Source organism: Orbicella franksi, chromosome 2, assembly GCF_964199315.1.
Source record: "Orbicella franksi chromosome 2, jaOrbFran1.1, whole genome shotgun sequence".
NCBI lineage: Eukaryota > Metazoa > Cnidaria > Anthozoa > Scleractinia > Merulinidae > Orbicella > Orbicella franksi.
In genome coordinates, this window is record NC_138146.1 from 3,588,863 (window position 1) to 3,601,487 (window position 12,625).

General features: G+C 40.5%; 1 protein-coding gene and 1 pseudogene across 1 annotated transcript; both read left to right on the plus strand.

Annotated features, from left to right (window-relative positions):
* Nucleotides 1-865: 865 nt before the first annotated feature.
* Nucleotides 866-9,711, plus strand: LOC145477585 (uncharacterized). The gene is made up of 2 exons (XM_081455549.1): nucleotides 866-1,394; nucleotides 5,200-9,711. The coding sequence occupies exon 2, from the start codon at nucleotides 5,224-5,226 to the stop codon at nucleotides 6,544-6,546; it is 1,323 nt and encodes a 440-aa protein (XP_081311675.1). The 5' UTR covers nucleotides 866-1,394; nucleotides 5,200-5,223; the 3' UTR covers nucleotides 6,547-9,711.
* Nucleotides 9,712-10,710: 999 nt separating this feature from the next.
* Nucleotides 10,711-11,651, plus strand: LOC145467293 (uncharacterized; annotated as a pseudogene).
* Nucleotides 11,652-12,625: the final 974 nt, after the last annotated feature.

Here is a 12,625-nt window from a genome sequence, read left to right on the forward strand (position 1 = left end):
TAGAATTTCAAGCCTTCATAGTCTTCTCATATCTTCTCACTTTGTACGTAAGCTGTCATATCAATATGTCGATATGTCGAGGACAAGTGACATATAACACTTGACCGCTGTCTTCGCATCAGGGCAGCATGGAGGCCTTTCGGAGATCGCCAATTCAGCTGGCAAATCAGGCAAGCAGCAGATAAATACCCTGTGGCCTGGCCGCTTTGTTAAAGACAAAATATATGAGGAGACGAGCAAGGAATATTCCACAATAATCGTAATGTTGAAGAAAGAAGCGACTGCGTGACACTCGGTATGTTTTTAGATGATATATTGTCACGTATCAGACGAGAAACAGTCTTTTTTCTCAGTCTGTGTTTTGTACCTAGTCTGCAGTCTACATTTTTTACTGACCGATTGGGGTAGCATGTGATAGTACCGATTCGATTTTCTACCCAGGCGCCATTCCATGCTTTATTTATCCCAGTTCAAATCAGACTCTGCTCTATTAACAAGAACGTACTTGTCATCTGCGGGTACAACCGGTAGAAATCAGTGTAACACTTCCTCAAATTTCCCCAAATTGTTCCCTTTTCTTTTTCTTTTCTCCGTCATTTTGAATCATCAGGCAGGTTACCGCTGTACATTCGTTCCAAGGCCCCTGTCCCTGTTCCCGGTTCTCGGTGTCCGGTTCCCGTTCCCACTTTCTGGTTTTCCGTTTCCCGTTCTCCGTTACCAATTTTAGTAACATCCCGGAAAGCGTGACGTTTAGCCACATCAGTTTCAATCTTATGCGTGATAGAGAATTTGGCCGAAAAGTTCAGACACGATTACACAAATCTCATCGTTAGCTGATGGAAACCTTTATCCGCCGATTATAATATTGCAGCCTTGAACGACTCTCTGTGTAAAATCTTCAAACAAAAGCTGCTCTTGAACTTCCAGGCGTGCCACCTAAACGAAATGAAACAACCGGTAAATTCCTAACCTCTTGGTAACGCTTTACTACCTCTTTCTGTTTTGACTGCTCAGAAAGAAAGTCTAACTCGATTAATTAACAGATTTACAGACATCAAGTACCGGTAACCACATGCGATTGATTAGGTTAAAGTTTTGTCGAACGTCACTGCTGGGATTACTAATCCGTTAACCCTGATAACAACAGAATTTTCGTCATTTGGAGTGATGCCATCAGAACCTTTTCAGACTTGATAGGCGCTTTATTGACATTTAAACGGTGCGCGGACCATTGAGCACGTATACGGAAGTTCTAGGAATTAACAGGAAGTCTAAACACCTTGGGCTTCAAAGCAAAATCGTTTTTCTCATAGTAGCATCAGTATTTCTAAGCTACGGACAGTAGAAGCGCTGGAATTTGTTATACCACTGTTTCCCCCAGTAGACGACCTTCGGTGAGTACGAAATCTATCTATACAAACAGTAAATTCTAAATGCACAAGTTGTGTTACTCACAAAGTTTAAACGTCTGTGCTCTTTAATTTTGCTTGTTTACTTGATCAGTGCACTCGCCTTGCAATGAAATGTTTGTGAAGGCATTGGCCATGGTCGCTTACATTTTAACTTCATAAACGGATTTTAAGTTTTTAAGAAAAGCGCAGTTTCTTTAAACCTTGGCCTACTCCTTGCGTGAAGCACAAAGACCACATCTGTCGATTCTGATCGAAGACTCGGAAGTTTTGCTGGGCATTTTCGATACACTGACACTAGATTTCACAAAGGTTTTACCCTCTTCTTCGTGTGAAAGGCACTGTTTTAACCCTATTCATTGGTTAAGAGCAAAACTATGCTGGAAAAAGATATTGAAAATCAACTTTCTAACCTTGCAATGATCGAGAAGAGTATGGAGTCGTTGCTAAGAAACTGATTCGTGTAGGCCTCGTCTGACCTTGGTTTATAATTAAGCGGACAGCCGCAAATCTTACAGTGAACTGAATCTATCTGATGTATTAGTTTGATAAACAGTGGAAGACTTAACTAACCAAAACGCCAAAGCGTCCAAGATTTCGGTCAAATTTCTTGTTTCTTCCGCCAGGACGGGGGGAGTAAATGGAATTTCAGTTTATTTTTTAGCACGCTCAGGGCACTATAGATTTGGCGCGTGCTCCTGACGCGTCATGCAAAAATCACATGCAGCTTAAGGATCATTGAACATTGCCTAAGGCCACGATTGTCGAAGGTCAAAAACGTTAATTACATGTTTTAATAGTAAGGAAATCGCCCGCAAGTTGCAATTTTGAACTACACGAGACAATTTAAATCGCGACTGGACTTGTCCCAAACAAAATGCGTGCGGGAAAGTTGTACGCTCTACAGCAGTTTAACTTCAGGTCAGCCCCTTTAAGAGATACACAGACATAAAGCATTAAAATACTTTCTTTCGATAAGACACTAAAATTCCTTCTTTGGACACAGTATTTCGCTCTCTCTCTCGTCTCATACATGTATGAGACGAGAGAGGGAAAGTCTTGTTCAGTCGTTCTTGGAGGCACGCGACAACCAGGAAGTAAACAAATGAACGACATCGTAACCAAAGAAAGTGGATTTCAACAGGAGATTGATCGTGAGGGTTTTATTTGTCTCGATAACAGTTATGCTCAACTGTCTAGAAATTGATGAAATCAGTAAGGAATCCCTGGAATTTTTGGAACATTAATCAATAACAAATGGATCGGGACGATGCGATATTTTCGGGCAAAAGTTTACTTTAAGAGCGGGAGAGCCCCGCTCTCCCGCTCTTAAAGTGTACTTTCGCCCGAAAATATCGCATCGTCTCGACTAGCTGCCCCTGGGTCTCCGAGGATGCAAAAAATGGAGACACGACTTCAAAATACTAGAATTAGTGTTTCAGTTAATGCGCTTTTAATTCAACAGAGACATTTTGATAAAGCAGCATTGGAGTTCATATAGATCTACACGTCATTTAGAATAAGGGGCGCCATATTGTGTCGTCCTAATGCAAGATAAGTTGATTGTTTGGTGCAGTGGTCAACGATCTTAAAACAGACTTGGTGCACGTTTTAGCGGGCGTATTTAAAACGCGAAATGGCGAAATGACGAAATGGCACTACAGTTAGCCTAAGGGATCGATCGTTTATTACGTCCGGGGCGGGGGGGGGGGGGGGGATGGTGGTCTTCAAAAAAAGTGTAGTGTTTCGAAACTGAACCCCCCAAAGAATATTTTCAGATAAAAATTTAACCCCCCATCCCTATTCTTATTTTAAAAATGTTCCCTCCTCCCCTCTTCCCTAACATTTTTCCTTTTTATGGAAGCAGAATTCCTATCCCCACATTTATTTTTTTTAAATCCCAGAAAACTTCCTAGCTGCTTGTTCAACTCTTGATAATGATGAGGACATTTCGTTACTCATATCTGATAGTAACTCAATCAGCCTGACACTGCTGACATGATGAAACATTTGCCACTCGTGCTTAAGGGTTCTCCCATTTGTATTAAACAATCATTGATGATGTGCCTTTATTTCATTATTTTGGCTTTCCACTTGATCTAACAAGTGATGTATTTTTCCAACCACACCAGCTAAAGCATTCCCATTATTAGGGTGAGAGATGTAGCAACACCTACCATATTTTCCGATTTTAGAAAAAGATAACTTTTTCAGTTTTTTCCTTTCTTTTAAACAAATCCCATTGCTTGCGAAAAAGTGTTTTGCTTGGGACCAGCGAACCAGCATATGAATAAAATTCTTTTAAAAGATTGTTGGAAAACTGTGTGTCGCAATGGCTTCCCTTGTTTGGAAGCCACCCAATATCAGTGTCCTTCCATCCTTCAGAACTACTTGTAACAGTTTGTCTCCCTACGTCTGAAAGAGAAATATCAGAACCTAGTTAGTGCAAAATGAAGGTGAAAATGATCTTTTCATGTATAATTAACAACGAATACATCTCGTTACTGGCTTTAAAAGTGCTCACGCGGGCTGCCTCGGGCTGCTGCGAAAACAGAACTTGGCGGTGGGGAGGGGGGGGGGGTGATTACTGATCATCTGATACAGTGGTTTTCGTGTCTTTTCCCGCCAGAAATGATTATTTTAATGTATTTCTTGGTTTCTTTGGTCACCTGATCTTTAGGTTTTAGAGTTCAGTCACGAAATTTTAAGCTTGCTCTTTTTCTCGTCCTATGTGGAGTCGTTTTCAAGTATTTTCCAGCTTAACTGTTGCGGTTGCACGGTTGTTTGTGAATCGAATAAGCATAGTCTGAGTATTTCGCTTGTGAAGTGCTGAATGGGCCGATCGACGACAATAAAGAAGGACAAAGAACTAGAGGTTTGTGACTGCTCTCGTGTTTCTGCGTGTTTTGGATTTACGTACATCACAGTGGGCTCAATAATCCGGGCAATATTTGTTCCCTACTCTCGCTTCAAGAACCATCAGCGATAAGTTTTCTTTTATTTACTGGATTCTGTTATAAAACCCTTTAGACTGCTGTTGCTGTGTCAAAAAATTTAATCTCCATCACGTTTCTTACTAGTGAAAAATGTACCCCCCATAAAGGGGCTTGTTTTAAAATAGTACCCCCCAAAAAAACCACCGTCCCCCCTACCCCCCTCCTGGGACGTAATAAACGATCGGTCCCTGAATAGTGCTCAAGTTAGCCTAAATATCACTGACTCGACAGTGGGTAATGTTAGCTCTCAATATTTGCGTGAGTTAAATCTTACAGATAGCCGTATCCCACATTGACTCTTATTACCCGTAGTGCCATTTCGTCATTTGGCCTTTTCTGCCATTTCGTCATTTCTGCCTTTTGTTGCTGATACCACCAGTAGATTTATATTTAAAAAATGCGTTCCTGCTTTCCATTTCCTTACGAGAGAAAGGATAATGTATTGCGGATGTACTGCGCATGCCCGTCTGAAACGGTTGGGTAAAATTTTGTAGCACTGAAAACTGATGCTGTTTAGACAGAAAAGTTGAAGACATTTTCTAGACCTTTGCAAGACTGACTAAATGTCTAGAGAGTCTCTCAAATGTTTTAAAATACATACATTCTCATTCATTCTCATGGTCCTCTAGTATGTCTTGCATGGAAGGGTATGAAAGGTTGATCATGCTTATCGATAAGAGAATAGATGAGGAGAACACATTCAAATAAATAACTTGATTGAACGATCCACAGCGCATCATTGCGAAAACCGTACTGCGGACGAGATCCTCATCTTAGCTATTTTCCTTTGACAGTTTACACGTCCATCTCGGAGTGAGATGTGGATTTTGCCTTTCCTGTTGTTTCTTGTGGCTTCGAGTGGATCGGCCAGTAATCATGACCTGTGTGACAAAGATAAAGGCCCAACAGGCATCATCAAATGCTCAAATTTCGAGGGTTACCAGGGAGAGTATCAGTGGGCAACCTGCCTGACATCAGACCATATCCTAGAAAAAGATGGCCGCGATCACATCTGTGCAGACCGCACTGGACGCTATTGCTGGCACAAGTGCATGTCCGAGGTACATCGCCAAAGTTTTGGCAACGTCTCAGACGATTGCGCCTGTGATCCATTCCAGCTCCTTCACAATACCTCCCTGCCTCAGCAGTGCTACAGCCCGGCTGGAGATTCCTGTTACTGGTATCGTAACTGCTTGGAAAAGAAACATTTTTGCAAACCTCCAAGCAATGCTTACGTCGTAAGATATGCTGAGAGGTTCTGCCGAGTGTTCGAGGAACAAAAAGCCAAATTAAGTGCAGACGCGCAGAAGTGGATGGAAGCTGTCCGTAAATGTCAACAGGTTGCTATGGTACCATTGCTGAGGGACTCAGAAGCACTAACGTGTAACGAAATAAAAGAGAAAGCACTTGCTTCTTACACTCAATGCTACTTGAATCCAGGTGAAGGCGCCAAGTCGATTTGTGATGTCCATTGTTGGCAACACTTCAAGATATTCTGGGCAATCAAGGGATCGTTCCTCAAGCTGGATACAGCTTGGGAGTCTCTAAAAGGATTGTGGAACATAGGAGCCCAGTGTTCTTCGCCCAACAGCCAAATGGACTGTTTTGAACGAAACTTTAAAAATGTGATCAAACTTTTAAAGCTAAATGTGGAAAATCTCATGCGACGAAAGAGGCGTTCACCAGATTCCCTTTCAAATGTTGATATTTTAAGTCGGTTCACAAATGGAGTTGGTGAAGCTATTGCAAGTGAATTGAAATGGAACAGGGATGTGATGGACTGGGTTGCCTACACTTCAAATTGGGTTAGTCTTGGTAATGTGGACATCATCATAGCCATGGCAGACAGAAAAGCCCTGGGTATCGTCACTGCGCCCGTCGAATCAGTTAACTTGGAACAGACTATTGACGACTTTGTTTCAGCCATAAATACTAGTAGTCTTCGACCGCAGGTGGATGGATATAATGTTTGGATCAAGTCTTTGGCCTTGTGCATCGATAAATCTTGCGTGCAAACTCGGACACTTACAGTTTCAAATAAGCCTCCTTGGAGTGGTGCCACTCGAATTTCTCACGGTACCGTTGGCGTGTTTGCAGTCATTGCCATGCTGATCATGTTGATAGACAAACTGTTATGCTAACGTGAAGTCAGATCATGGTTATGTTGATCGCCTTTTTCAACAAGCTGGCGACTTTCATATACAATAAGTGTACGTTATTAACCACCCAAACACTGTTGTCAACAGTGTAATTTTAACATTCTTTTTCTTTGTTTATTTATATCATTACTCAAGAGGGGCGAAGAGTGCTTTGACTAGTCCCACGTGACAAAAAGGATATTCGTGATTTATTTTAGGGCTGTGAATTTTAAAATCGGTTAGGGATTTCAGCATGGATAAAACTATGAATATGCTTAGCATCAGGTACTGCCTTAAGGGTAACACGTGAAGAAAAGACGCAAGATAGCTTACTGTATTGTTGGTTTGGAACAATTAGGCATGAACTTTTAAGGATGAAAGCAGTCGATGGTAATATTTGATTGTAATTAAAGTCGCTTTAGCTTTCTGTGATTTGTTAGTGTGAAGCAATTCCATCACTTGGTTTTCCAGTGGGGAATATCGAACATGTTCAACATGCTAACCTTTGAATATATATCGCCTGGTCAGTTTCTTGAAATTTACTCGACCCACGATGTAGAACGCTTATTTGGAATTCGTTTGAAACGATGCAGGCCTTCAGTAAACTACAGATCAGCGAGCTCTCGCGGTTGTAAGAGCAAGTTGGTTTTTATTATAGTCACATTTTATGCTGTGAACACCCTTAATTAAATTGAACTGATGCAAATTTCAATGCTAATTTAAAAAAAGCAAACCTCGCAGTAATTAAAATTAAAATGACTTTTGCGAGTCCTCCAGGGCTCAAAAGCCACAAGTTTGAGTTGTTTTCTCTATAACGTTATTGACAGGTCGCTATTAACGAGTCTATCAAAATTTTCATTAACAGGCAATACAAATTGTGGAATTTCTGTAGGCAAGTTTGGCAGATCTAGGCAGAATTAGTGCAATAGAACCACGATTGAAAGGCTATTGAAATATGGGACTGATTCCATGGTTTGTATACTTTCTCAATTTTCGGTGGGTGGGGCTGGGCCGGGGAGAGGGTGAGGAACAACTCTCCTTGGAACACTTGCGCGTCATACTTACTACTGTTTGTTTTCTCATAGATTATTTCAACTACCGTTTCCCCAACGCTAGAAACCGTAGTCAACAATGTCGTTAAGAGAGTTGAACGGTTGAACAGTAGGATTCGCTGAAGTGCCCTTAACATTAGGTTATCACGGTCACCGTAGTAACAGGTGTCGGGATTCTGTTCGTTTCGTCAGTTTCAGTATAGATCGTTGCGTGTTTCGTCTAATAAAGACGGCATTGCATCGTCAAGTTTCAAAATGCGAAGGTCTGATTTCGTGCTTAAATAACTATGTTGTATATGCGCATGATTATAAGTCGACATGCCTACACATTAAATTGAAAAGAAGTCCATGCATATACTTGGCTAGACCATGTGGACCTACGAAGCGTGTCCGTTTCGCGCACCGAAATCACGAAAAATTGAAAAGCCCCTTCTTCATTTCCTAAGTTTAAATTGATTTCGAATAATTGTAAACCGGTGAGTCAAATTCGTTGCATAAAGTTTGAAGGTTTTGTAATGTCTGCAATGGTCCAAATATTTTCGTAAAGCGCCACGTTGCGAAATATTTGTTTAAGCTGACTCTCGAAAATCGCACAAACTGACCCTATGCACCTTCACAAACTGACACCTTTTTAAACGTCTATAATAGTGTCCTGGAGGTTACTATTTAAATTTCTTTCATTTCTTTTCTGTCTCAGATTCACCTATCACTGATTGTAGGTAAGAAGTGTTGATTGCGCCGCACTTTGAGAGCAAAGGGTTATAAAATGTCGCACACAGCGATATACTGTTTGCATAGTATACAGCCCGCCAGAGTGAAACAGAAGACTGCGCCCAACTGAGGGAGAAAAAGGTCCCGAAATTTTGGAGTAGCTAGGCGGTGCTCTAATTCTGAAGACTGTAACCCTGTTCCAGACCGAAACGAGTAATATACTATTGTATTTCATCGATCTTGTTCAGATCTGCTCCAAGAATCCATAACCTATTTTAGACCCAAATATAATAAGAATTTATGTCAAACACACCATTTTCCAACCTCGTTCTAGGGTCTCCCATCTTCCCGCCCCACGGGAGGATCGAGGATGGTGATTTTCAGTCACCAAAAAAGTTCCTTCCGAAAACCATACACAATAACAGACTGGATGGCACATAATATAGCCAAATTTCGGACCAAAATGAAACTAAAGCCACGTTCTTTGTTGACTTTATACCTTCTGTAAGGAAATGTTGTCAGAGTACTGCTCGCGGTTAATACGTTGCGTGATCTGGATTTTGCCTGTCAATCAGTCGTACATGTAGCATATTGCTCAATCGAATCACTGTTGTGTTAACGAGCTGGTCAGAGCTGTTATCATTCTGCTAAGTTTATATCTGACCGAATTCGTAAAAACATGCCTGCATTGACTCAAAGACAGTCACGTTTTTAGCTACAGTTACCACATTAGTTGACCAGGAATTGTCAATTGCAGCTGCAGAGGACTGATACATTCACTTCCCCACAGCTGTCGCGTGATACCTCAACTATTGCAGGAAATCCTTTCTGGCACGAAGTCGATGAGTGGGACGTTTATTGTTTCATTCGTTCTGGGGAAATTTTTTAATTTAATTTTCTAAATTAATGCTACATCGACTTGTTTTACCTTTTGGTCATTCCAAACAATATTTACCAACGACTGCTCTTCGTACTTTCCACGAAAACGTTAAAACATTTTCTAATGCTTTTTTTGTTGTTTATTTTGGTCCTGGACCACCTCTCGATAAAATACACAAATGAATGGTAGTCTTCCGTTTGAATGCACCTTTCATAAGATGTAACTTGGGCGATCAGTTTTTATCTTTAAAAACTGAAAAACGCTACAAACTGTACAAAACAGAACAACGCAATTATCACCTGTCCAGTGGCTTTAATTAGTTGTATATAGGCGAATCTTTGCTGACGTCATTGTTTGCATTTGTCCTCATTAGCATACGACTTGACTCATAGAAGCCGTGGCCGTATATATGAACTAAATGCAAAAGTTGATAAAGCTGGTTAAGTTGAGCAATTTGTGCAATTTTCAGCTCTTTACAAGCAAAATTGAAGGAAATATCAGCCATCAAAAACTGCCAAATTGCTGTGTGGCAAAATAGTTAAGGAGCCATACATTTCTACATTCCGTGTATTGAGCTCAAATTTTCAGAGGTAACTGAAAGTGTTCTGCCCTTTCAATATTCAGAGTTTTTCTTTCATTAGCGTCATCAGATAGTGATAAGCAAATGTTAATGAGGCAAAAAGTGTAAACAAAGATTTGCCTATTCCGTCGTACACACAATGAAATCAACTTGTGCATACTCACGTTTGATAATGGATTATCCGTATTTACTTAACTTGGAATGCTTAGCTTATTTTTTATAGTTTATACCGGCAGGCAACAGCATTTGTTTTCACATTGACTGAGCTGAGGAGACTTACGGACAAAAAAAGAAGAAAAAGAAAAGAAAGTCCCGTACAATGCTTAATATGGAAAAGAAAAAACGTGCCTTCTATAGTGTCCCGATTTAATTCCTATTGTACAAAGTTTTTGTTTCCTTTTACAGTTTAGCTTGGAATGACGATTATTTAATGCTGATAAACCACCGGTAACCACGAGTAACCGCGAATAACCACGGGTATAACCAAATGATGGTTAAAGGATACTCTTAATAATGATTTAGTCGATTCGTGTATGGTTACCCGTTGATTTTCCGGTACAGCGGTCGTTCTCCAAGATAGCCTACTTTGTGAGTAACACCCGTAGTTTGTAATTCATCAATTACTTTATTTTTTTTTGTTCCTTTTACGGAAATTGAAAAAAAAAAAAAAAAAAAGATTGAGAAGACACCCTGATTTGGTGATGTCACGTACGTAGGTCGATCGAGATTACACTTCGTGAAAAAATTGCTAATTTCCTTCAATTAACGTACTAATGAGTAGCTGTCCATACTTTTCCCATGAAAAGAACCCGGATATCGGACTAAAGCAATTGCAGACATTACAATTAAGTACTGCATCGTTGCAAACAATCAGCGACAAAAGTGTTGAGACACTTCGCATTAAAATTCGTGCTAACTATGTTCTCGATTTGTAGTCTTGATTGCTCGGACTATTTCAAGATGGTCTCGGTGGATCAAGCGATCTTTCGCCAGGTTGGACACAGCTTGGGAATACAGGGAAAAAAAAAACATATGGTGTGAACTGTCAGATTAGCAGCTGCAGCTTTATAGAAGGCACAAAAGAGCTAATCAAAATCACAAGACTTGTAGTTCAAAAATTTAACCGAGGAGAAAGGCGTTTAACTGATTCTCTTCCTGAGGCTGATCTCGACAGCGGTTTGTGGATGGAATCGGCCAAGCCATTACAAATACCTTGAAGTGGATCACGGCTGTAACGGACCGGCTTGCCTACAGTGGAAATATGATTGATGCAACTGATAACCTTGACGTTTTCTTAGTCTTGGCTGCAGGCACAAAAGCCGCTCTGGGTACTAAAGCTACGTCCTTGACGTCGGTTGACTTCGACCAGGCCATTCAAGAGTTTGCCTCAAAAGTACGTAGAAAACGGATCACTTCCCATGCAGGTAGATGATGTTTGGGTCGAGTCTTTATGTAAAGGCTAAAGTCAAGGCTTTATGCTCTGATAAATCATTTCAAAACATCCAGTCGTTACATTGGCAATTTCAGACAAGCCTCCAAAATGGTATAGTGCTGTGAGGATCTCTCACGGTGGCCATGTTTGACTGGTTGGTGTCATTGCTGTCTTGATCATGTGCGAAGCCAGTGTTTGTTGATGCATTGAGAAATAATTATAGACAGTAATAAATACGGTCCTTGTAATTCTTACTTATTGAAGTGGAAGGTTATAGACAATTCCAAAAATCACCGTCATAGTGAAACAAAATTAGTCCAAGTGAAATGTCGCTGAACATGATAAACGCACAGATCAAAACGTTAGTAAATGTAAACAGATTTTCAGTCACTTCTAATTATTACAGAACAGTCCACATCGGCACCTCTTTTACGAAATAAATTAACGTAGTCCCGGCCAGAAAAAAATAGGTCAGCTTTGCGGACATGCGTGGCTTAGGGATTGTTCCAGTCATACGAGTTATTTTAATGACTTCTGGCTCTACTTGCTATAACAGCAGTCTTTTTTTGAAAAAGAAAACCAAGTGAATTGTTCCTATTTTTTCCCTTTTTTTTATGTATTATTTTCGTGCACACTGACATGAAATACCAGAGCAGGGAAGCCTCTTTGTTGACACTGCATTACCTGCATTGCTCTAATATGGATTTACTCCCTATCAATTGAGCCACTCTACCCGGTAAACCTCTCGTTACCTGGTTGCCCAACATGTTTTACCTGTCACTTGAAGACGAAAGGTAGTCTCGACTTCTTTACGCGACGTATAGGCCGGGTTTCACAGGATTACACGGGTGTTTGGACAGCAAATACATATACACTGCGTAAGGTCTTTAGAGAAATCTAGGACTTTTTTATAATTTTGAATTAAGCCATCGGATGATATGCGATTGGAGGTCAATTATTCGAAATAGCATAGTCGCGTAACTTCATAAACCGTGTTGTTATCGGTTCCAAACCTAAAATAATTACATATATTTCAGCGAATAAAAGGTTAAGCATGAAAAGAAAAAGACCAAAGACTCCGGAAATCGGATCCTGGAATCGAACTCGGGTCCACTATTTCAGATTGGAAGATGAGTTTCGTAACCATTTTACCACGTAGGAAAACTTGCCTGAAAACGAACGATCAGAAAAACAAAGCATTCCAGCCTTATCTCAAATTAGTTAACAAATATGCGAATTAACTAACAACTATGTGACACTTGTTCACGTAGCCTGACAAACTTCTCGCAAACTGACAAACTTCTCGCAAACTGACAAACTTCTCGCCAACTGACAAACTTCTCGTAAACTGACAAACTTCGCGGATGCCGACATAGTGTGGCTAGTAACCCATACTAAAATCCATGTATTACGGCGCTCATATCTGG

Excerpts from the sequence above, each read along its gene's own strand:
- LOC145477585 (XM_081455549.1), top strand. The coding sequence starts at position 5,224 with ATGTGGATTTTGCCTTTCCTGTTGTTTCTTGTGGCTTCGAGTGGATCG.